Source organism: Salvelinus fontinalis, chromosome 12 (assembly GCF_029448725.1).
Source record: "Salvelinus fontinalis isolate EN_2023a chromosome 12, ASM2944872v1, whole genome shotgun sequence".
Lineage (NCBI taxonomy): Eukaryota > Metazoa > Chordata > Actinopteri > Salmoniformes > Salmonidae > Salvelinus > Salvelinus fontinalis.
The window spans coordinates 15,631,658-15,655,555 of NC_074676.1; the positions used below are offsets into that span (position 1 = coordinate 15,631,658).

General features: G+C 43.3%; 1 protein-coding gene across 1 annotated transcript; it reads right to left on the minus strand.

The window, feature by feature from the left end:
* Positions 1 to 973: 973 nt before the first annotated feature.
* Positions 974 to 23,876, minus strand: LOC129866875 (sarcospan-like). Its single transcript, XM_055939885.1, has 4 exons — positions 23,797 to 23,876; positions 15,756 to 16,337; positions 8,890 to 8,976; positions 974 to 3,585 (listed from the first exon to the last, which is right to left on the minus strand). The coding sequence occupies exons 2-4, from the start codon at positions 16,014 to 16,016 to the stop codon at positions 3,226 to 3,228; spliced, it is 708 nt and encodes a 235-aa protein (XP_055795860.1). The 5' UTR covers positions 16,017 to 16,337; positions 23,797 to 23,876; the 3' UTR covers positions 974 to 3,225.
* Between the last annotated feature and the right edge of the window lie 22 nt (positions 23,877 to 23,898).

A 23,898-nucleotide genomic window follows, 5' to 3' on the forward strand; every position in this document is an offset into this window, starting at 1 on the left:
ATGTTGAGCAACTGATAGGTGATTTTGTTCTGCTCAAATGCCAATTTCTGTTTCCCAAGTAATTTGGGCACATTTTTTTTCTTCTCCAGTTTGAGTTATGCCAGTTGCAGGTGGCCATTATTGAAGTGAAACTGCTCTAACATAATCCTATTAGTCACGCCTCTGGTAATGTCACTTTTTTTCATTGAATTTTAGTTACTTGAAAGTGTTCTGCTCCCACTAAGTGAAGGTTGATCCAATAAAGTGCCAATACAGAAATTTATCACCTCATTTATCTCCCACATTCATCTCCCCTTTCAAAGGGTCAGAAGAAATGCACTGGACAACAGATCAGATACCTTTCTGTTTTTCACCACTCGCAAATCAATGGCAATTTCAAGCAGGTGTTTGCTGTTTCAAAGGAAGGATAACAGATTTTGTGGGAGGAAAATAACTCTTATCTGTAATTTGTTTAAATACATCCCCCTCGTGATGGGCTGCACATGACTTCCCTATGTCATGCTGTCATGAATAATGATGCGGTGTGGTCACATGATAGTTCATAACACCCTCATGCCTATCAAAAAAATCAGGGCTATATTCACCATAGCAAAATAGTGTTTAGGGTTTTTCAACAGAAAATGAAAAACAAGCTGTTCTTATTGGACAGAACTAGGTAGTCCCTCCCTGTTTTCTTCCGTTTTGTGCCTAATGAACATGGCCCAGGCCCTCTAACTTTCTCACTTAATCTGATAACACGCTGCTGTAGTGTACTTTTGTACAGCCTTATCCCTTCCAGTGATTGACTAAAAAGACTCCTGCTCAGATAGTTATGTTTCTCTCGCAAGCTGTCCGTCTTCAGTGATAGCTGGTGTGATACTGTAGCTTGCAGGCAAAACGCATTCATTCACATACTTTTCATCAACAGTATTTCAGGATTGGGTTAAGAATAGTTGAGGTAGGATTGCATGTAACACAAATAATACAACTGCTATTTAAGGACTAAAAAGTCAACACCATTTATTACAAGTAAAAGTGAGACCATGCTAAAAGGCTTAGAAAATGTACACGGACATCAGCAGTAGTTCTTTCTCTAATGTACATGTAAATGACACGAAATGCTCAAGCACCAGTAATAAGGTGTCTATTGAAGATAAAACACAGATTTTGCTTTTCTCAAACACTTATCTTCGTGTATTATGTACAAAGACTCGACTATAGTATCTCTAATGCACAGTAATTACCGTGTTACCACCACCACTCATTAGCTCAAATTCTCCTCATATTTTCTGCTTCTGTTTTTCATGCTGCTCTAGTCTCTAGATGTGTCATAGGTAAATGCTGTCCACTACCAGCACCTAAAATGTGATCTACAATCCACCTAAGTTCATTTAGCATAAGACAACATACACCAAACCTTTGGACAACTGATTTAACGTCTTCACTAGTGGAAGGACACTATCCAGCTAAATGAGCCATATAAACTTAGTTTCCCTCTTGCGGTGGCACAGTTTAGTTGTCTGTCTGAGTACCCCTTTACCTACCCCTCCCCAGCCCAGCCCTCCCCCTGCGGTTGCAGCAGTTTTGGTTTTGCCTGGCTGCTTGAGTCATGACTGGAGGCCACTGGTATTGTTGATAGCCTCCACATGCCTCCTCGCAGCACCAGTATGTCTCCACTCTGAGTGGTTAGTAAATGCAATAACACACCAGGCTGTACTGCTGTATTCAGTAAGGGGTTTTCCCTGATTCATACAATGATGGTATTATGTCAACAGCCCCAAATGCTACAGATGCATCTATTGGCTGAAAGGAAAGATAAAATGAGTAGCCTCTTTTGCCCAAAAATACTGTATTTTGTGTAATTCTAGGCTATTACAAAATATGTACCACTGTTTGTGTGATAGTCCATCATAATCAAAGTCAAGTGCTAAATATGCATTGCAAAAAGAGAGCATAATTCCCTCACTTATGTTATGCTCCTCACCCTCTACCGATGCAGTTGAACCATTGACGGTATATGAATGTACAAAGCCATTGATGACGTCACACCATTTATTCCTATGTGAAGACTCAACAGTGCATTTGATGCTCGGGAAATCTGTTTTAGCTAAAATGGAATCACTTGGGGGGATTCTCAAAACATAACATCGCAGTTCCTAATCCCAGAGGCGCAATTTCGCGTGACTTCCGGGAACGCTTGCGAAACAGACCAAGCAGACCTGTCCGGGGTTTGAGAAGTCGATGAGAGAAGTGAAATACTTCCTTAATTAGTAATTTTCTCAATCTAAATCCACAACCTAGATTCGAGCAAATGTCTTAAGTAGTTGAACATGTTATTACTCCAACCCTGTGAAAGTGACACATTTTTGTCAAAAGCAACTTGATATCGAAGGAGTCCCTTTTGAATTGACGGGCTGCAAATGCGCAGTTCGGCCCGAGACAACCGTTAGACCCGATGACGTCTTTCTGTGCATGAACTTCACCATGACATCACCTACAATGTAATCAGGGATTTTTATTGGATAAGCAGTTTTTGCATATCTTCATACTGCGCTGTCTTTTGATAACATGCTCAGTTTGAGCTACTCCAGGAAGTGATGTTGCAGGCTAGCTCAGTGCTGCCCACTCTCATTGAGTATCTCAAGTTGAAGGCCAATTGGGGTTGAAAACAATAGCATTCCCCACAGTCCTAAACAGCAGTATGATAGAAGATTATAGAGTTGAATACTTGCACAGCAAGAATCGTTTTTACGACCACAGTATGAGAAAAGTGTCTTGAGTTTGCTTTAATAGTAACATAATCAACACTATTATAGATTGTATACATTCAATTGTAAAGGCATAAAGATTTTTGCTGAATTATTTTTGAAAACCCTGACAAAAATACATTGAACATCATGGTAGATCATTCAAAAACTGACAGTTTCATAGTTTTGAATATTTTCTTCATCTATTAGAAATACAGTATCTCATGTAGCATTGGCAACTGCGAATAAAGTTCTCCACACAGTATATAAAAGTTGTGCGAAAAGCCATTATAGAAGAAGTCAACCACCCCAAAATGTAAATATGATCGAGAACAACCAAAACACACACATTTATGCACACACCAAAGTGTTTTGTGTAATACATCTCTGTCCATTCAAGTAAAATGAGCTGAAATGTTGATTGGCTGCTCTCCACCTTACTCTACCATCAATAGTGGTCTCAGCATCATCATAGGCCTCTTTTTTTCTAAATTTCCCATCAGACCTTCTGCCAGTGCTGGAAGGAGGGTGAGCCCATCTGTAGCCCCACAAAGAACACCTGGTAGCGGTGCTTCCACATGACGAAGGCCCCCAGTGCACACACCAGGGCCTGGGTCAGGTTCAGGGCAATCTGAAGCAGGAAGTACAACTTCAGGGTGCCTGTGACCTCTCCGCAGTCGCTGACTCCCGCGTAGGTGAAGGTCCTGGCGATTGGATCGTGGGGGTCCAGGGTGCACACGCAGTCGTCTCCCACCTCCAGGCACCTGAAGCCGTTGGTCTGAGCATAATGGTGGCCAGAGAAGGCCATGACCAGGACAGAGAGGACCAGGCCCACTGTGCACAGGATGAAGTACAGCAGCTGGAGGAGGAGAGGAGAGGAAGTGAGCTTGTGTGTTGTGGTGTAGTGAATCATAGCATAGCTAAGCATAGTGGGGGATAAATACTTAGAGGGAGGTCATCCTTAAGGACAACTGCAGGGTCATGTTTAGCACCAATTGATATAAATGATTTGAAACAGAGGACAGACTGCCAATAACAACAATATTTCAAAGCTTTTTCTGTGTTGGAGCCTGAACATGACCCTGGTTGTCTACACTAGAGCTAAGATGACTGGAGCTCTATGTCTTTACTCAGCTTACTGTAGCACATTCAATGACTGATTGAAGTGGCTTAAGTGTTAGCAGGCCATAGTGAACCAGGTATGCCCACTCTAGCCATATCAGTTTCCAATCCAAATAGGTTTCTGTCTGCTAACGATTATCTCCCCTCAAAGCAGCCAATAAATACCTGCAGATCCTGGCTACCGGCCAGAGGTAGAACCTCACAGAGCACGACTGTCTTAAAGGGGAACTTCACCACTTTTTAACCTCATGGTCATTATGTCCAGCACAGCAGCACCATACCAGTGTTTCCGTATTTGAAAACCTAAATGTAGTCAATTAGCTTATATAAGAAAATCACCCCCTATGATGTCATCAGGGGTCATTTTCAAAAGAATTCAGTTATTTTCACACAAAAAAAACATTCTAGTTGAAAAGGAGGACTGACTGCATTAAGTAGACAGTGTTCCTGTGAGAATCCCCTGCAGCCTCCCACTTTACCTTTATCCACATGCTGTGTACAGTCGTGGCCAAAAGTTTTGAGAATGACACAAATATTAATTTTCACAAAGTCTGCTGCCTCAGTTTGTATGATGGCAATTTGCATATACTCCAGAATGTTATGAAGAGATGAATTGCAGAGTCCCTCTTTGCTGTGCAAATTAACTGAATCCCCCCAAAAGATTTCCAAGGCATTTCAGCCCTGCCACAAAATGACCAGCTGACATCATGTTAGTGATTCTCTCGTTAACACAGGTGTGAGTGTTGACAAGGACAAGGCTGGAGATCACTCTGTCATGCTGATTGAGTTCAAATAACAGACTGGAAGCTTCAAAAGGAGGGTGGTGCTTGGAATCATTGTTCTTCGTCTGTCAACCATGGTTACCTGCAAGGAAACACGTGCCGTCATCATTGCTTTGCACAAAAAGGGCTTCACATGCAAGGATATTGCTACCAGTAAGATTGCACCTAAATCAACCATTTATCAGATAATCAAGAACTTCAAGGAGAGTGGTTCAATTGTTGTGAAGAAGGCTTCAGGGCGCACAAGAAAGTCCAGCAAGCGCCAGGACCATCTCCTAAAGTGGATTCAGCTGTGGGATCGGGGCACCACCATTACAGAGCTTGCTCAGGAATGGCAGCAGGCAGGTGTGAGTGCATCTGCACACACGGTGAGGCGAAGACTTTTGGAGGATGGCCTGGTGTCAAGAAGGGCAGCAAAGAAGCCACTTCTCTCCAGGAAAAACATCAGGGACAGACTGATATTCTGCAAAAGGTACAGGGGTAAAGTCATTTTCTCTGATGAATCCCCTTTCCGATTGTTTGGGGCATCCGGAAAAAAGATGGTCCGGAGAAGACAAGGTGAGCGCTACCATAAGTCCTGTGTCAAGCCAACAGTAAAGCATCCTGAGACCATTCATGTGTGGGGTTGCTTCTCAGCCAAGGGAGTGGGCTCACTCACAATTTTGCCTAAGAACACAGCCATGAATAAAGAATGGTACCAACACATCCTCCAAGAGCAACTTCTCCCAACCATCCAGGAACAGTTTGGTGATGAACAATGCCTTTTCCAGCATGATGGAGCACCTTGCCATAAGGCAAAATTGATAACTAAGTGGCTTGGGGAACAAAACATCAATATTTTGGGTCCATGGCCAGGAACCTCCCCAGACCTTAATCCCATTGAGAACTTGTGGTCAGTCCTCAAGAGGCGGATGGACAAACAAAAACCCACGAATTCTGACAAACTCCAAGCATTGATTATGCAAGAATGGGCTGCCATCAGTCAGAATGTGGTCCAGAAGTTAAATGACAGCATGCCAGGGCGGATTGCAGAGGTCTTGAAAAAGAAGGGTCAACACTGCAAATATTGACTCTTTGCATCAACTTCATGTAATTGTCAATAAGTCTTTGACACTTATGAAATGCTTGTAATTATACTTCAGTATTCCATAGTAACATCTGACAAAAATATCTAAAGACACTGAAGCAGCAAACTTTGAAAATTAATATTTGTGTCATTCTCAAAACTTTTGGCCACGACTGTATTTGTCTTTGTACAGGTAACTGCCAAAATAAAGGAAACACTTGAGTAAATGAGGGATACAATGTCTGGTTCCTGAGTTAATTAAGCAATTAACATCCCAGCTTGCTTAAAGTCATGTATAAAAATGCCCAGTTGCCAATATTTGGCTAGAAGAAATGATCTCGGGGACTTTGAAAGAGGGGTGTCAAAGGAGTGTGTGTGTGTGTCACCAGATGTCAACCCATTTGAACACTTATGGGAGATTCTGGAAAGGCACCTGAGACAGTGTTTTCCAGCACCATCAAAAAAAAACACCAATGACGTAATTTCTTGTGGAAGAATAGTGTCGCATCCCTCCAATAGAGTTCCAGACACTTGTAGAATCTATGCCGAGGCGCATTGAAACTGTTTTGGTGGCCCAACGCCTTATTAAGACACTGTTGGTGTTTCCTTTATTTTGGCAGGTGCCTGTATGTCCACATTGAGTAAACGGGGTCTAAAATACAGCTTGATAATGGTTTATGTAATTACAGTGTACAACCAAAATAACACTAGCCCTTCATCTAAATCCACAGGTTATGTAACAGAGCCCTGATTCGCACTGTATTTACACTCCATTACATGCTGCTTATAGCATTATGTAATGTTTGATGCTTGCTTGATTTGAAATGGCGTTAAAAACAATGTAAACAGCTCTGAGAAATGGAGAACTGAAGTACGTTATGAGACGTATTGTACTGCCAACTGCTGTACATAAAGTACATAAAAAGAAGAGCATCACAAAGCCTTTCATATATCGCTGTACTCAATGTTATGTTGTTCTATGAACTTTAGGAAGACATAAAGAAAAGAAAAATATGGAGAATATTTTGTTGCGTACATTTACACCACTGATTGTATTACTTTTATTAAATGTATTGTTCAGTTCACGTTATGTCTACTTCACATACATTTTGAGTGGAGGAAGTCGCCTTTGAAAATATTGTATTTGTACGCAGCTCAGTCACGATGGGCAACAGTGGTATTCCTACTCTAATTGATTGCACATTCCAACTGCCTGCATTGTCTGGCCAATTAAATGAGAAGTCATGTCCAATAACTGTGCTCATCTATCCATTGGCCTCCTACAGGGCCTTGCTAGTAGGCATGCTGTGCTCTGCATTTCTCTCGATACTGTACATACAGTATCACATTCAAGGTGCAACCATAAAACCCTAGTCGGACCTGGGTTCAAATTGTATTTTAAATCATTTTAAATATTTTATCTGAGTTTTATTGAGATTGCCTGTTGCAATGGAACTATACTGAACCAAAATATAAACACATGAGCTGAAATAAAAGATGCCAGACATTTTCCATACGCACAAAAAGCTTATTTCTCTCAAATGTATTTAAATCCCTGTTAGTGAGCATTTCTCCTTTGCCAAGATAATCCATCCACCTGACAGGTGTGACATATCAATAAGCTAATTAAACAGCATGATCATTGTCCCCTTGTGCTGGGGACAATAAAAGGCCAGTTTTGTCAAACAATGCCACAGATGTCTCAAGTTTTGAGGGAGCGTGCAATTGGCATGCTGACTGCAGGAATATCCACCAGAGAATTGAATGTTAATTTCTATTCCATAAGCCGGCTCTAACATCGTTTTAGAGAATTTGGCAGTACGTCCAACCGGCCTCACAACCGCAGACCACGTGTAACCACACCAGGCCTCCACATCTGGCTTCTTCACCTGCGGGATCATCTGAGACCAACCACCCGGGGAGCTGATAAAACTGTGGGTTTGCACAACCAAATAATTTCTGCAAAAGATGTCAGAAACTGTCAGAAACCGTCTCAGGGAAGCTCCTCACCAGTTCGGCGTCGTAACCGACTACAGTGGCCAAATGCGCTCACCTTTGATGGCCACTGGCACGCTGGAGAAGTCTGCTCTTCACGGATGAATCCCGATTTCCACAGTACCGAACAAATGGCAGACAGCGTGTATGGGGTTGTGTGGCTGAGTGGTTTGCTGATGTCAACCTTGTGAACAGAGTACCCAATGGTGGTGGTGGGGTTGGGGTTATGGTATGGGCAGGCATAAGCTATGGACAATGAACACAATTGCATTTAGTGATGGCAATGTGAATGCACAGAGATACCGTGACCAGATCCTAAGGCCCATTGTTATGCCATTCATCCTCTGCCATCACCTCATGTTTCAGCATGATAATGCATGGCCCCAATGTCACTAGGATCTGTACACAATTCCTGGAAGCTGAAAATGTTCCTAAATACTCACCAGACATGTTACCCATTGAGCATGTTTGGAATGCTCTGGATCGACATGCACGATAGCGTATTCCAATTCCCACCAATATCCAGCAACTTCGCACAGCCATTGAAGAGGAGTGGGACAACATTCCACAGGCCTCAGTCAACTGCCTGATCAACTCCATGCGAAGGAGATGTGTCGCACTGCATGAGGCAAATGGTGGCCACACCAGATACTGACTGGTTTTCTGATCCACGCCCCACTTTTTTAAAAGTTTTTTTTTAAGGTGTTTGTGACTGACAGATTCATATCTGTATTCCCAGTAATGTGAAATCCACCGATTAGGGCCTTATTCATTGACTGATTTCCTTATATGAACTGTAACTCAGTAAAATCTTTGAAATTGTTGCGTGTTGCATTTATATTTCTGTTCAGTGTAATAGAATAGTCACAAAGTGCAAACCTCGCCCATCTGGCACTACAGCTTTTCTAAAACAAGTATTTTAAAGATTTTAAATAGTATTTGAACCCAGGTTTGCCTACAGTATGTCAATGTGGCAATCAATGTTCTCTGTTTTGTAGTATATTGGCCCTACACATTGGTCTAAATCAGATTAACTGACTCTAACTACAACCTGGTTGATTTGAATGAGACGGGCATGTGTTTGATAATGAATGGCATTCTCCTGTATAAACATGACTAATTGTCCCATTAGAGAGAGTTTGCTTTGGTCTCCGCTCAGTTGGACAGGAAATTATTTCAGAGGATATGTGGGTCTCACTTTGGCGATGAATTGCATGGAGGTCCTCTCATCTGGTACGTAGGTGATGCAGTAGAGGAGGAAGCCCAGCAAGGAGACCACACACAACTAGAGAAACATAGAACACAGGGGAAAATGGATTTAGTTGGGGTTATTCTCTGACTTAAATTCTTTGTAAAATATACTTATATGCTTGGTAAGTACATCATTCTCCAATGTGTACTTAAAAAATACAAAGGCTGCTTTGAAAAGGTGTATATACTGGTATTTAGTCCAGATCATTATGACACCGTAGGTGTCTTGCATGCTCATGAAAGTCTTACGGTATACCTGTACCTGCATGCTTTTTATTTTCTGAATGGCATATGTGTTATTGGGAAACTGAATCCATTCGGATCTGAAAAACAGATATTCATCCCAGGATTTGATCTGCTGATACCAAGTGTTGCCATGGTTTTCTAACACACACATACAAGCAAACCTCTTATCTTATTTGCAGCTGAGGGGCCTTTTCAACCCTCTTCAAGCTGTTTATCCCAAGTTCGCTATTGATATAGTGCACTTTTAGCATCATATTGTCCAAGGTGTCATCTGATAACATTATCAATGCTATGGCAAATTAAGTCGTTTTCCTCCTTTTTTTGCGACAACACACTATTGCAGTCTTGTGACTAACATGCAGCATCTAACTTAAATGTTTTCCCCAGGTTCTTAAGCGGTCAGGAATCAGAATTCTCTAGAAGGATCTTGGTGACCTCCGTGTTTGTCACCGGGTCGTGAGTCACGTGAGGACAGAACCCGAGATGGATGCACCCTGTGTGAGCTGAGATGCTTCCGATTGCACACATCTGTACACACTGTAATTAGGGCTTACAGGAAGCTGAGAGAAAACAACTTGTTTTTTTCCTCTACAGAAATGCAAACGTGAAGTATCTCACATAGATTACATGATTATGTTAAAGAAATGCTCACTACCATACATTGCCCTAGAAAAACAATACTAGATTAGACGGTATGGGAACATACCTAGTCAGGCCCCTGTGCTATCATTAGTAGGCCTCTATAGCCTTGGGGCTTAAAGGGTTCATCGTTGTACTTCCTATAGGTTCTATATGGAAATGCTGTGTGTTATGTAAGTTGTATTACGTCTAACCCTGTGAGACTCAAGCATAGATCCAAATGAGGAAAATGTTTTTTATTACCCTTCATAAATATACTACGTAATCAAATGTATGTGGACACCTGCTCGTCAAACATCTCATTCCAAAATCATGGGCATTAATATGGAGTTGGTCCCCCCTTTACTGCTTTAACAGCCTCCACTCTTCTGGGAAGATTCCACTAGATGTTGGAACATTGCTGCGGGGACTTTAGGCCTGGCTCGCAGTCGGCGTTCCAATTCATCCCAAAGGCCAGTAAAGTTCAGGTGTTAAAGTACAGGCCAGTAAAGTTCTTCCACACCGATCTCGACAAACCATCTCTGTATGGATCTCGCTTCGTGCACAGGGGCATTGCAAATTTGGAAGCACAGAATCGTCTGGAATGTCATTGTATGATGTAGCGTTAAGATTTCCCTTCAATGTAACTAAGGGGCTTAGCCCGAAATATGAAAAACAGCCCCAGACCATTATTCCTCCTCCACTAAACTTTACAGTTGGCATTCTCCTGGCATCCGCCAAACCCCGATTCGTCCGTCAGACTGCCTGATGGTGAAACGTGATTCATCACTCCAGAGAAACCGTTTCCAATGGCGGCGATCTTTACACCACCCCAGCTGACGTTTGGCATTGCGCATGGCTATTCTAGGCTTGTGTGCGGCTGCTCGGCCATGGAAAGCCATTTCATGAAGCTCCCGACAAACAGCTCTTGCACTGACTAGCTTCCTGAGGTATTTTGGAACTTGATAGTGAGTGTTGCAACCGAGGACAGAGGATTTTTAGGCGCTTCAGCACTCGGCAGTCCCATTCTGTGACCTTGTGTGGCCTACCATGTAGAAGCTGAGCCTTTGTTGCTCCTAGACGTTTCCAGTTCACAATAACAGCACTTACAGTTGACTGGGGCAGCTCTAACAGAGCAGGAATTTGATGAACTGACTTGTTGGAAAGGTGGCATCCTAGGACGGTGCCACATTTGAAAGTTACTGAACTCTTCAGTAAGCCATTCTACTGCCAATGTTTGTCTATGGGCATTGCATGGCCGTGTGTTAAATTTTATATACCTGTCAGCAACGGGTGTGGCTGAACTAGCCGAATCTACTCATTTAAGGGGGAACACACTTTTGTATATTTAGTGTAATTGTAATAGGCCTCTGATTATGAAAATAATCTGTTTTTTAAATTTCAAGTTTGTTAAAAAAATGCAACATTAGGCTTCAATGGTAGGAAAATGTGTGTTAATAAAAAAAACTGAGAAATTCTGTTAAAATCACATCAAAATGGATGAAAAGCATTGACATAGAACACTGAAATGAAGTCCTATTTTGTCTGAAATTGTCACGCCCTGACCATAGAGAGCTTTTTATTCTCTATGTTGGTTAGGTCGGGGTGTGACTAGGGTGGGTTATCTAGGTGATTTATACATCTATGTTGGCCTGGTATGGTTCCCAATCAGAGGCAGCTGTTTATCGTTGTCTCTAATTGGGGATCATATTTAGGCAGCAATTTCCCCTTTGTGCTTTGTGGGATCTTGACTATGGATAGTTGCCTGTTAGCACTATTATTAGCTTCACGTTTCGTTTGAGATTTATTGTTTTGTTTTGCTTTGAGTTTCACTTAGTAATAAAAAGATGTGGACCTCAGATCACGCTGCGCTTTGGTCCACTTATTATAATGATCGTGACAGAAATAGCCATGTTTGTATTTCTTTTGATGTGTAGAGGGGACATCAAAGTTACTCTTGAAGTATTTTATTGTCCATATTTGCAGAATTTTGAACAATCTCTCTAATTTGTCTATCAATATATGAATGTGGCCCAATGGCTCAGTTTGGCAACCCTTTAATCCCAGTTTGGCAACCCTTTAATTACAAAACTACCCCTAGCTCTGGCTCAGAATGTTTGTTTATCAATTAATATTTTTTTACATAATCACTTTATCTTATAGAAGACAGGAAAAAATATTTCTACTCATTTACTTGCATGGATAGCCTACAACATATGCTTGCGTAGGGGGCCAGTATGGTCTTATACGAGTCGGAGGGTTTCTAATGTTTCAGAGGCTACTGATGCCACAATAATCACACAACAAATACTAATAAGAGATACATCTGGGTCTAAGGAGATGCACTATGTAGTGTTTGACATGATTTTTGAGTTTAGGACCTGTACCGGATGCAATTTAGGAAATATAGCATTTTTACAACATTGGGTCTCATACAATGTTGTTAGAACTGTTATTACTGTGCAGTAATAACAGTAGGGTATAAGGGCAATGTAAAGTAAAGTGCTACCTTCAGTTTCTTTCAGTATTATTTGCTTTATTTATCTGTAGACATTAGCAAACTAAAGGATCAGGGTAAGAGGCTACTGCCCCACAGCTCTGACTGGCATTCTAGAGTTGTTGTTGTCTTGCCATGACTACAGTTGTCATGACTACAGTTGGGGGAAAGTTCGAAACTTATAGAAGGGTCTTCCACGAAATGAGTGCCTTTTGCGTCCCTTTGATATTTTAAGTAGAAATTGTGCACCAATATTGAAATTTCAAATGAAGACCACACAGAGAATTCGATAAATCTGATTTTTAATATGAATAAAGGCTTGCTGAAGTGCTCAAATTCGCATTTTGACATGTCCCTCCGTCAACCCTGTCACTTCTAGGAAGGTTTTTACCCACTGAATTACAAAACGTCTCCAAGTTTCCCCATCATTGTAAAGCCCTAGTTATTTTGTTGCTTTAACAAATTCATTTCTGAAGATGAATATTTATTTAATGTGATTAGTGATTACGTCTGTCCCTCATTTTAAGATCAATCCTGCTACGTGAACTCTCGTCTTAATAGTGTGAAACTATTCGTTTTTAAATATTTATTTCAAAAGAAACATTGAACATCTAATTGTCAAATCATAGAATAAAAGCTGTTCCAACTCTTTTTGGCCATTTTCTGGTGTTTTGTGGTGGAAAACTGAGTGGGTTGAGCATAACACGTCAATCCTGTTATCAATCGCTAGACAGTCTGGAAATGTTTTAACAATAAAAAAAAAATGGTGAAGCTTGCATTCAATTGCCACTCCCTGTTGCACACAACAATCTTCCATAATATGCACTTACTATCATTTTTTTCAATTTAATGGGAAAACGTGTTTTTATGAATGTCATCTTTATGACAGAAAGTTAAAATGAGATGAAATCAAACGTTTCTTCTGACCAAGTTACACTCCTTAAAAGGCACCGAAGTGGTAGAATGACCTAGAAACTCTTTAAGCCAGTTAACTATTTCTAGAGGAGATCGATCTAATCAACAGTAAGAGAGTGAGGGAGCCAATGTGAAAATAACATCAAGCTAATTGGTAGCAGTCAACATGTTGACATTTAGAATGTCACCCAATTTGTTGGATGCGACTGAGGAAGGTTCACATGGGTCATCCATTAGGAAAACAAGGCAAACAAGGCAACTTTTAACCTGAAACTGGATCATAATTGTTATTTATGGTATCATTAGTTATTTTTTTGCCTGGCCAGAAATAAAATAACGGTATATGAAAAACTACAGCCACTGTATGTCACTGCACGGCACACTACGCTCATATTGAATAGGGAGTACATCTGAAATCATTCCCTATGTAAAACCACATGGCACTAGTAAATGAATATGAGTCATCCTATCCATGTGTCATGTTTACCTCTGTGTCATATGAGGTGGGGAACTTTCCCATTAAAACACAAGTTGAAACAGCTATAGAAAAGGCAGTAAAGAATGATAAACAACCCTTATTTTGAGTTTAGATGTAACTAATGTAAGATAATGTGTGAATAGAGAGATAAGACTTTATTTTAAGAATGTGAAATGTCAGAATGATAGTAGAGAGAATAATTTATTTCAGCTTTTATTTCTTTCATCACATTCCCAGTGGGTCAGAAGTTTACATACACTCAATTAGTATTTGGTAGCATTGCCTTTAAATTGTTTAACTTGGATCAAACATTTCGGGTAGCCTTCCACAAGCTTCCCACAATAAGTTTGGGGAAGTTTGGCCCATTCCTCCTGACAGAGCTGGTGTAACTGAGTCAGGTTTGTAGGCCTCCTTGCTCGCACACGCTTTTTCAGTTCTGCCCACAAATGTTCTATGGGATTGAGGTCAGGGCTTTGTGATGGCCACTCCAATACCTTGACTTTGTTGTCCTTAAGCCATTTTGCCACAACATTGGAAGTATTCTTGGGGTCATTGTCCATTTGGAAGACCCATTTGCGACCAAGCTTTAATTTCCTGACTGATGTCTTGAGATGTTGCTTCAATATATCCACATAATTTTCCTGTCTCATGATGCCATCTATTTTGTGAAGTGCATCAGTCCCTCCTGCAGCAAAGCACCCCCACAACATGATGCCGCCACTCCCGTGCTTCACGGTTGGGATGGTGTTCTTCGGCTTGCAAGCTTCCCCCTTTTTCCTCCAAACATAACGTAACGATGGGCATTATGGCCAAACAGTTCGATTTTTGTTTCACCAGACCAGAGGACATTTCTCCAAACAGTACGATCTTTGTCCCCATGTGCAGTTGCAAACCGTAGTCTGGCTTTTTTATGGCGGTTTTGGAGCAGTGGCTTCTTCCTTGCTGAGCTGCCTTTCAGGTTATGTCGATATAGGACTTGTTTTACTGTGGATATAGATACTTTGTACCTGTTTCCTCCAGCATCTTCACAAGGTCCTTTACTGTTGTTCTGGGATTGATTTGCACTTTTTGCACCAAAGTACGTTCATCTCTAGGAGACAGAACAGAACGCGTCTCCTTCCTGAGCGGTATGACGGCTGCGTGGTCCCATGGTGTTTGTCCTTGCGTACAATTGTTTGTACAGATGAACGTGGTACATTCAGGCGTTTGGAAATTGCTCCCAAGGATGAACCAGACTTGTGGAGATCTACAAATTTTCTTCTGAGGTTTTGGCTGATTTCTTTTGATTTTCCCATTATGTCAAGCAAAGAGGCACTGAGTTTGTAGTTAGGGCTTGAAATACATCCACAGGTACACCTCCAATTGACTCAAATGATGTCAATTAGCCTATCAGAAGCTTCTAAAGCCATGACATCATTTTATGGAATTTTCCAAGCTGTTAATGGCACAAACTTAGTGAATGTTAACTTCTGACCCACTGGAATTGAGATACAGTGAGTTATAAGTTAAATAATCTGTCTGTAAACAATTGTTGGAAAAATGACTTGTGTCATGCACAAAGTAGATGTCCCAACCAACTTGCCAAAACTATAGTTTGTAAACAAGAAATGTGTGGAGTGGTTGAAAAACGAGCTTTAATGACTCCAACCTAAGTGTATGTAAACTTCCGACTTCAACTGTACATACTGTATGTGTTTATACACATCATTAGGCCATGCATGCAATGAAGGTAGAAGATAGGTCCATTCAGCTACATTCTGGGGGATGAGGCAGTACAACCCAGTGTGCATTGTAGGTGAAGTGCATGCGAGACACGGTAGGTAGAGTATCAGGACAACAATAGTGGCCATATTGAGTGTACATGCATGTAGATACACAAGGTTGCATTGGGTTGTTAGACGATGAGGACGAGGATCCATGCAGTCACGTAGTGAGGTGAGTTGAAGATGGATATAGGGACCTAAGTCAGTTAAGGCAAAGGCCCATGCAGCTACAACAGTGGCACACAGCCATATTAAGTGTCCATGCATACAGAAAGACGAGGCGGGTCCATGCTTACAATGATGCCGGCCCAGTGTGGTGTCTCCCTGGCCAGGAGCGAGGGGCTGATGGTGACCATGAGGAAGGCCACGGCTGTGATGGCCACCCCCAGCAGCAGCTGCAGTAGGGCAATGAGCAGGGGGAAGCGACAGCCACAGCACTTGTGAGCATCCTCGGGCGCTGGGCCTCCCTCCTCTGCTCTACCCCCTTTCTTCTCCTGGATGGGGGGCGCTCCTCCGCTCTTCTCCCCTCCTCCAGATCCCTTCTTTCCTTCTCCCATTCTTCACCTTCTGCCTTGAGATGAGACTAGCGCGTATTCTTCAGCTCCTTGGGAGGTTGTTTTCTCTTTCTCTTTTCTCTCTCTTTCCTTTCCCGTTTCTTTGTCAGTGTCTTACCGTTGTGCTGTCTGTCAGTGTGCTACACTGCTCCCTGCCACGCCCCCCGTTCCCTTCCCCTCTCTGCTCAGGGTTCCTCTCAGTATTATCCCTGCTCGGCTGCTAGGCTATTTGGAACCAGAGAAGGCTCTGAACTAATATGGAAAACATTTAGGGCAGATTCCTGGAGCGGCTCCGGGCGCCACATATAGCAGAGCAGCAGCACACTGTGGAGTAAAAGAAGAGGAGGAAAGGGGGGGTCAGAGAAGACACAAGGGGGGACTCCAACACACGATCAGAAGCACCACTGTGAACAGACAATTGCATAGAAAATGAAGAAAGCTTGTTTTAATATGAAATAAAAAAGCAAGTTCAGTAGCAGTTGGGCCTATGGGTTAAAGGAAGATTGGCACAGAGGACGTCACCCACGTCATTCTCGAATGAGAGTGGTTGGATCACTGTTGTCTACACCATTACATGCCAAGTGCTGGAAGCCAAAGTCACATGATTTAGTGGAAGAAGTAATGTGATCGGAAGACATGTGAGGACATTACTGTAGCTCTGATCCTCTATTAAAATGATCAAAACATGGATTAATTGGTCCAATTACAGTTCAGCCTCTAGGGTATATAAGGAATTTGGGGGTATTCTATTAAATATCTATGCCAAAGTAATGGAATAAGTCATTACAAATTATTATATGGTTTCAGAGTGTCACGCCCTGACCTTGGAGAGCCTTTTCATTTCTCTATTTGGTTAGGTCAGGGTGTGATTAGGGTGGGCATTCAAGTTTTTCGTTTTCTATGTTGGCGTGGTATGGTTCCCAATCAGAGGCAGCTGTCTATCGTTGTCTCTGATTGGGGATCATATTTAGGCAGCCTTTTCCCACCTGTTGTTTGTGGGATCTTGTTTTTGTGTAGCTGCCTGTGAGCAGCCCAGAACGTCACGTTTCGTTTTTCTTCTGTTTTGTTAGTATATTATTTATTAAACATGTGGAATTCTACGCACGCTGCGCCTTGGTCCAATTATTATGACGATCGTGACAGAAGATCCCACCTCAACTGGACCAAGCAGCGTGCCCGGGAGGAGATGGCATCCTGGTCTTTGGAGGAGGTTGAGGAGAGAATATCCTGGACTTGGGAGGAAGTCTTGGAGAGATACGAAGGCCTGCCGTGGAAGCAGCGAGGGAGCAACAACAACGACACCGGGGTTCGCGGCCACGACAGAAGCCCGAGAGGCAGCCTCAAAAAAAAAAAATGGGCGGGGGTACACGGGGTGGTTGGCGGAGCCAAGATGGGAACCAGAACCAACTCCCTGTACTCACCATGTGGAGTTGGTCACCATTCAGGTGCCATGTTTTCCGGTTCTACGCACCATGTCTCCAGTGCGCCTCCACAGCCCGGTGCGTTCTGTGCCAGCTTCCCGCACTAGTTGTGCTAAAATGGCTATCTGTACAGGACGGGTTGTGCCGGCTCTACGCTCTAGACCTCCAGTGTGCCTCCACAGTCCAGTACGCCCTGCGCGTCCTCCCCGCACTCGCCCTGAGGTGCGTGTCATCAGCCCGGTGCCACCTGTACCGGCCCCACGCATCAGGCCTCCAGTGCGCCTCCCCAGTCCAGGACGTCCTGTGCCTGCTTCTCGCGCTCGCCCTGAGGTGCTTGTCACCAGCCTGGTACCACCAGTGCCGGCCCCACGCACTAGGCTTCCGGCGACGATCCCCAGTCCAGAGCTTCCGGCAACAGTTCCCAGTCCAGAGCTTCCAGCGACAGTTCCCAGTCCAGAGCTTCCGGCGACAGAACCTCCTGAGACGGTCCGCAGTCCGGAACCTCCTGAGACGGTCCGCAGTCCGGAACTTCCTGAGACGGTCCGCAGTCCGGAACCTCCTGAGACAGTCTTCAGTCCGGAACCTCCTGAGACGGTCTTCAGTCCGGAACCTCCTGAGACGGTCTTCAGTCCGGAACCTCCGGAGACGATCTTCAGTCCGGAACCTCCTGAGACGGTCCAAGGTCCGGAACCTCCTGAGACGGTACGCTTTCCAGAGTCTCCAGCGACGGTCGGCAGTCCAGAGCCTCCAGCGACGGTCGGCAGTCCAGAGCCTCCAGCGACGGTCGGCAGTCCAGAGCCTCCAGCGACGGTCGGCAGTCCAGAACCTCCAGCGACGGTCGGCAGTCCAGAGCCTCCAGCGATGGTCGGCAGTCCAGAGCCTCCAGCGGGGGTTCCCAGTCCAGATCCTCCTGCGACGATCCACGGTCCGTTTCCTCCGGCGACGATCTACGGTCCGGTTCCCCCGGCGACGATCTACGGTCCGGTTCCTCCGGCGACGATCTACGGTCCGGTTCCTCCGGCGACGATCCACGGTCCGGTTCCACGGAAGCGGAGGGATCAGCGAGCGGAGCGGGGTCTACGTCCCGAACCGGAGCCGCCACCGAGGCTAGATGCCCACCCGGACCCTCCCCTATAGTCAGGTTTTGCGGCCGGAGTACGCACCTTTTGGGGGGGTACTGTCACACCCTGACCTTAGAGAACCTTTTTATTTCTCTATTTGGTTAGGTCAGAGTGTGATTAGGGTGGGCATTCTAGGTTTTCGTTTTCTATGTTGGCCCTCTGATTGGGGATCATATTTAGGCAGCCTTTTCCCCACCTGTTGTTTGTGGGATCTTGTTTTTGTGTAGCTGCCTGTGAGCAGCCCAGAACGTCATGTTTCGTTTTTCTTCTGTTTTGTTTGGTGAGTTTATTATTAATTAAGCATGTGGAATTCTACGCACACTGCGCCTTGGTCCAATCATTATGACGATCGTGACACAGAGAAACCAGGACCAGAAGATTTCCCCAGACGTCATGTGACTTGACCAGGAAAAACTATTGGGATTATACCCTATGGAATCCAGCATTTTTATCTGGTCAGGTCACATGGTTAAGGAAAACTCATATGGCCCTAAGATGTTGGTTACCTATCCCAGAAAGTTAATACACAGCTAGCACATAACTTTCTGAGAACCATGTGTTTCTTAGCTGGGAAATTCAGTCGTTACGCATCTAATTAGCATAATAAGGAAATCCCCATGAAAATTGGTCAGTTTAAGCTGGAGATATCAGTTTGCATTGGATGTGCCTCAATCTACCGCATTCGCTTAAGTCGCCCTTCCGCATCTGCGGTAAAAGGTGACAGAGCTAGAGCAGTGTTTGTCAGACCATGAGACATCCCGAAAATTGGTCTTCTCACAAAATTATTTGAATGGTTTGTGGAAAGAGGACTCTCGCGAACACAATGGTGTTCTCCGATTTGCTCTACAACCCCCACAAGCATCTTGGGACTCGTCTGAAGTCGGTTCAGCCGATCTGCCAAATTCTCCATGTAGCGTCCGAACAGTTTGGGCTACACACTAATATGACCCCTCTGTGGAAACATGAACTCTCCTATATGTCAGTTGTTTTGCTCTGTTTTGCTCAGGCCTCACAAGATTCATCTGATGGTCCCCTGGTAACAGTTGAAAAAATGAATGGAAGTATACACTGCATTTGGAAAGTATTCAGACCCCTTCACTTTTTCCACATTTTGTTACGTTACAGCCTTATTATAAAATGGATGAAATCATGTTTTCCCCTCATCAATCTACATACAATACCCCATATTGACAAATCAAAACCAGATTTGTATAGATTTTTGCAAATGTATTCAAATAAAAAAACTGAAATAATACATTTACATAAGTATTCCGACCCTTTACTCAGCACTTTGTTGAAGCACCTTTGGCAGCAAATACGGCCTTGCGTCTTCTTGGGTATGACGCTACAGGCTTGGCACACCTGTATTTGGGGAGTTTCCCCCATTCTTCTCTGCATATCCTCTCAAGTTCTGTCAGGTTGGATGGGGAGCGTCACTGCATAGCTATTTTAGGGTATCTCCACAGATGTTCGATCGGGATCAAGTCCGGGCTCTGGCTGGGCCACTCAAGCACATTCAGATACTTGTCCCGAAGCCACTCCTGCGTTGTCTTGGCTGTGTTCTTAGGGTCGTTGTCCTGTTGGAAGGTGAACCTTCTCCCCAGTCTGTGGTCCTGATCACTCTGGAGCAGGTTTTCATCAAGGATCTCTCTGTACTTTGCTCCGTTCATCTTTCCCTCGATCCTGACTAGTCTCCTAGTCCCTGCCATTGAAAAAAATCCCCACAGCATGATGCTGCCACCACCATGCCAGGTTTCCTCCAGACGTGACACTTGGCATTCAGGCCAAAGAGTTCAATCTTGGTTTCATCAGACCAGAGAATATTGTTTCTAATGTTCTGAGAGTCCTTTAAATTCCTTTTGGCAAACTCCAAGTGGGCTGTCATGTGCCTTTTACTGAGGAGTGGCTTCTGTCTGGTCACTCAACCATAAAAGCCTGATTGGTGCAGTGCTGCAGAGATGGTTGTTCTTCTGGAAGGTTCTCCCATCTCAACAGAGGAACTCAGGAGCTCTTTCAGAGTGACCATGGGGGGGCCTCCAGAGTGGCACAGCGGTCTAAGGCACTGCATCGCAGTGTTAGAGGCGTCGCTACAGATCCGGATTCGATCCCAGGCTGTATCGCAGCCAGCCGCGACCGGGAGACCCATGAGGCGGTGCACACTGGCCCAGCGTCGTCCGGGTTAGGGGAGGGTTTGGCTGGCTGGGATGTCCTTGTCCCATCGCGCTCTAGCGACTCCTTGTGTCGGGCTGGGCGCATGCACGCTGACTTCGGTCACCAGCTGTACTGTGTTTCCTCCGACACATTGGTGTGGCTGGCATCCGTGTTATGCGAGCAGTGCATCAAGAAGCAGTGCGGCTTGGCAGGGTCGTGTTTCGGAGGACGCATGGCTCTCGACCTTCGCCTCTCCCGAGTCCGTATGGGAGTTGCAGCGATGGGACAAGGCTGTAACTACCAATTGGATATCATTCAAAAGTAAAATATATATATACATATATCAATATATTCATTTTTAAATAAAACATAAAAAGGGTGACCATCGGGTTCTTGGTCACCTCCCTGACCCTTCTCCCCTGATTGCTCAGTTTGGCCAGGCGGTCAGCTCTAGGAGTCTTGGTGGTTACAAACTTCTTCCATTAAAGAATGATGGAGGCTACTGTGTTCTTAGGGAACTTTAATGCTGCAGAAATGTTTTGGTACCCTTCCCCAGATCTGTGCCTCGACACGATCTTTTTGCTCTGATATGCACCGTCAACTGTGGGACCTTATATAGACAGGTGTGTTCCTTTCAAAATCATGTCCAATCAATTGAATTTAGCACAGGTGGACTCCAATCAAGTTGTAGAAACATCTCAAAGATGATCAATGGAAACAGGATGCACATGAGCTCAACTTGGAGTCTCATAGCAAAGGGTCTGAATACTTATGTAAATAAGGTATTTCTGTTTTAGTTGTTTTATATAAATTTGCTAAAATGTATAAAAACATGTTTTTGCTTTGTCATCATGGGGTATTGTGTGTAAATTTATGAGGATTTAAATAAAATAAAAATTTAGATGAAGGTTGTAAGGTAACAAAATGTGAAGAAAGTTAAAAAAAAGTATCTGTTCCATGTTGTGAATATGTTATTCATGTGTTTGTATGGGCTAATAGCAATAAACCCTAGGTGTTGATTTGGGTTTACCACTGTCATCGGAGATTTGCCGCTAGCTCGGTTTCCATCCAGCTGCCGACAGATTTTCATGCAAATTATCTAAAATCTGCATAAGAACTATATGGGCATTTTACCACCAGAGATGTGTTTCCATAAAATTGACCTATTGCGGATAACAGGCTGTGCATGATGATGTAGTACACATAAAAAATAACTTTTTTGTTTAAATTCCCATGTACCAAATAAAGAATGCAAGTTAAATAGTTTAGCATTGCATTTTCAACTCTACTGATGGTTTTGTCCCCACCAAAAATTGCGTTACATTGCTAATGTGCCCACTCTGGTCTTGGCACGTGCACCAACAGCTCGCAGATAGAGTGCGGGTAGGATAGCCTTTCAGGACTAGATTATTATGGACAAAAGAGCGAGATTATTTGTCAAACCGGAGCCAAGCATCGATGATCAAGCAGCATCAATGATATGTTTTGTGGTCCTTCCACTATGACTCGGGAAAGCATGCAGTTTAGTTGGCTACAGATAAAATAAATGTATGAACATCACAAGGTGGTGAAAGTACACGCGGTGATTGATGCTCCTTTCCAATAAATATCGTGAGAGACATTATGATCGATGCTTGGCTGCCGTTTGACAAATAAAAATAATCTTGCTCTTTTCTTTTGTCCATAATTATTTCATCATGTACGATATCCTTCCTGCACTGTAGGCTATCTGCCAGTTGTTGGCTAAAGCATGCCAACCATAGAGTGGGCACATTCACTATAAAACGCGGATGGAAACTTTTTTTTGTTACTCAAGTTTATATTAAAGAGAGAGTTCACCCAAATTACACAATTACACTGGTTTCCTTGCCCTTTATGCGTTCTGTGTGACAGCAATCCATGTTTTGGTTTAGTTTCCCTGGCTGTGGCTGGCACTGTTTCCAAATGTTAACCTTTTAGCATTCAATGTGGCACAAATCCCATTCAAGTCATGGGACCGATATTTGCATTTTTCGCACATCATGTTCAAATCATCCTTAAATGACTTTGGTGAGCATCACAATACAGTTTAGATACTTTCGGATTATTTGGATATGATGCATAAAAAAAATGACTTGAATGGGATTTGTGCCACAAATGATAAAATGTTAGCATCTGGAAACAGTGCCAGGGACACTAAACCAAAGGATGGATTACTGTCATACCTTGTCCATAGACTATTTAAAGGATAAGGAAACCAATATGTAATTTGGGTGAAGTATCCCTTTAAATGTTTCTATAGCTAGGTATTACATGGTATATTACATGGCCAGTGTAAGTATACTGAAGCTGCTTGGTTATATGGTGAAACCTATTTTAAGTTAGTGTAGCCTACTGCCAAGATGTGACACTATTTGCCTATGTATTACTAACAACATAACATATTTATTACATATTTATAATAGTGCAAGTTTATTTCTTCCAATGATCTCCAAAGTATCAATATTGAATCTTAATAAAATGGCATGTCTACTTAGTAAAACATGTTTCAATAGCCAAGCAAGCATGCATAAGTTAACACATATAATTGTTTCTCTTCTCACATGGGCCATGTTCACATTAACTTCATGTGCTCAACAATAATGTAGCCTAATTGTAATGCATTATGCATAGCACAATGACACGATTGCATACATTGTTACGAATTTGTTCATTGGAAGATGTCAAAACGGTTGATAAGGAACTGCTGCGCACGTTTTTGTGTAGCCTACTCAGACAGTGCCATGGTTACTGAAAACGCACCTCAGGGCGGCTGGCGGGCTGAGAGACTCAGCGCGAGAAGGGATGAGCAGCCTACCTCGCCCCCGGGATGTGTGTGTGTGTGTGTGCGTGAGCGCCTCATGCACACTCTACTTGCAAGTACGCACGCGAAAACACAGTCCCGTGTGCGCGTTGCATTCACGTACATGGTCAAAGCGGAGCTCAATTGGATGAGGATGTGCACCGGCAGAACGGACATGATATAATACACAATTATTTCAGTCGATTGACTATGAATTTGAACTCCAATAGAATACCATACATTAATTGATATGTCTTAGTTTGCATTACCATAGAAACGGGTTGTGACGTAGCCTACTAGACCGGGTCTTGCAAAAGTCTTAATTACCGGACGTTGTGCTGCTGCAGTTTACACGTGAGTTGGAGCTGTTC

Coding starts and splice junctions, on each gene's coding strand:
- LOC129866875 (XM_055939885.1), bottom strand. CDS start 16,016: ATGGGAGAAGGAAAGAAGGGATCTGGAGGAGGGGAGAAGAGCGGAGGA. Junction 8,977..15,755: donor CACACTGGGCCGGCATCATT/GTAAGCATGGAC, acceptor ATGTTTCTCTAG/TTGTGTGTGGTCTCCTTGCT. Junction 3,586..8,889: donor CCATGCAATTCATCGCCAAA/GTGAGACCCACA, acceptor CTCCTCCTCCAG/CTGCTGTACTTCATCCTGTG.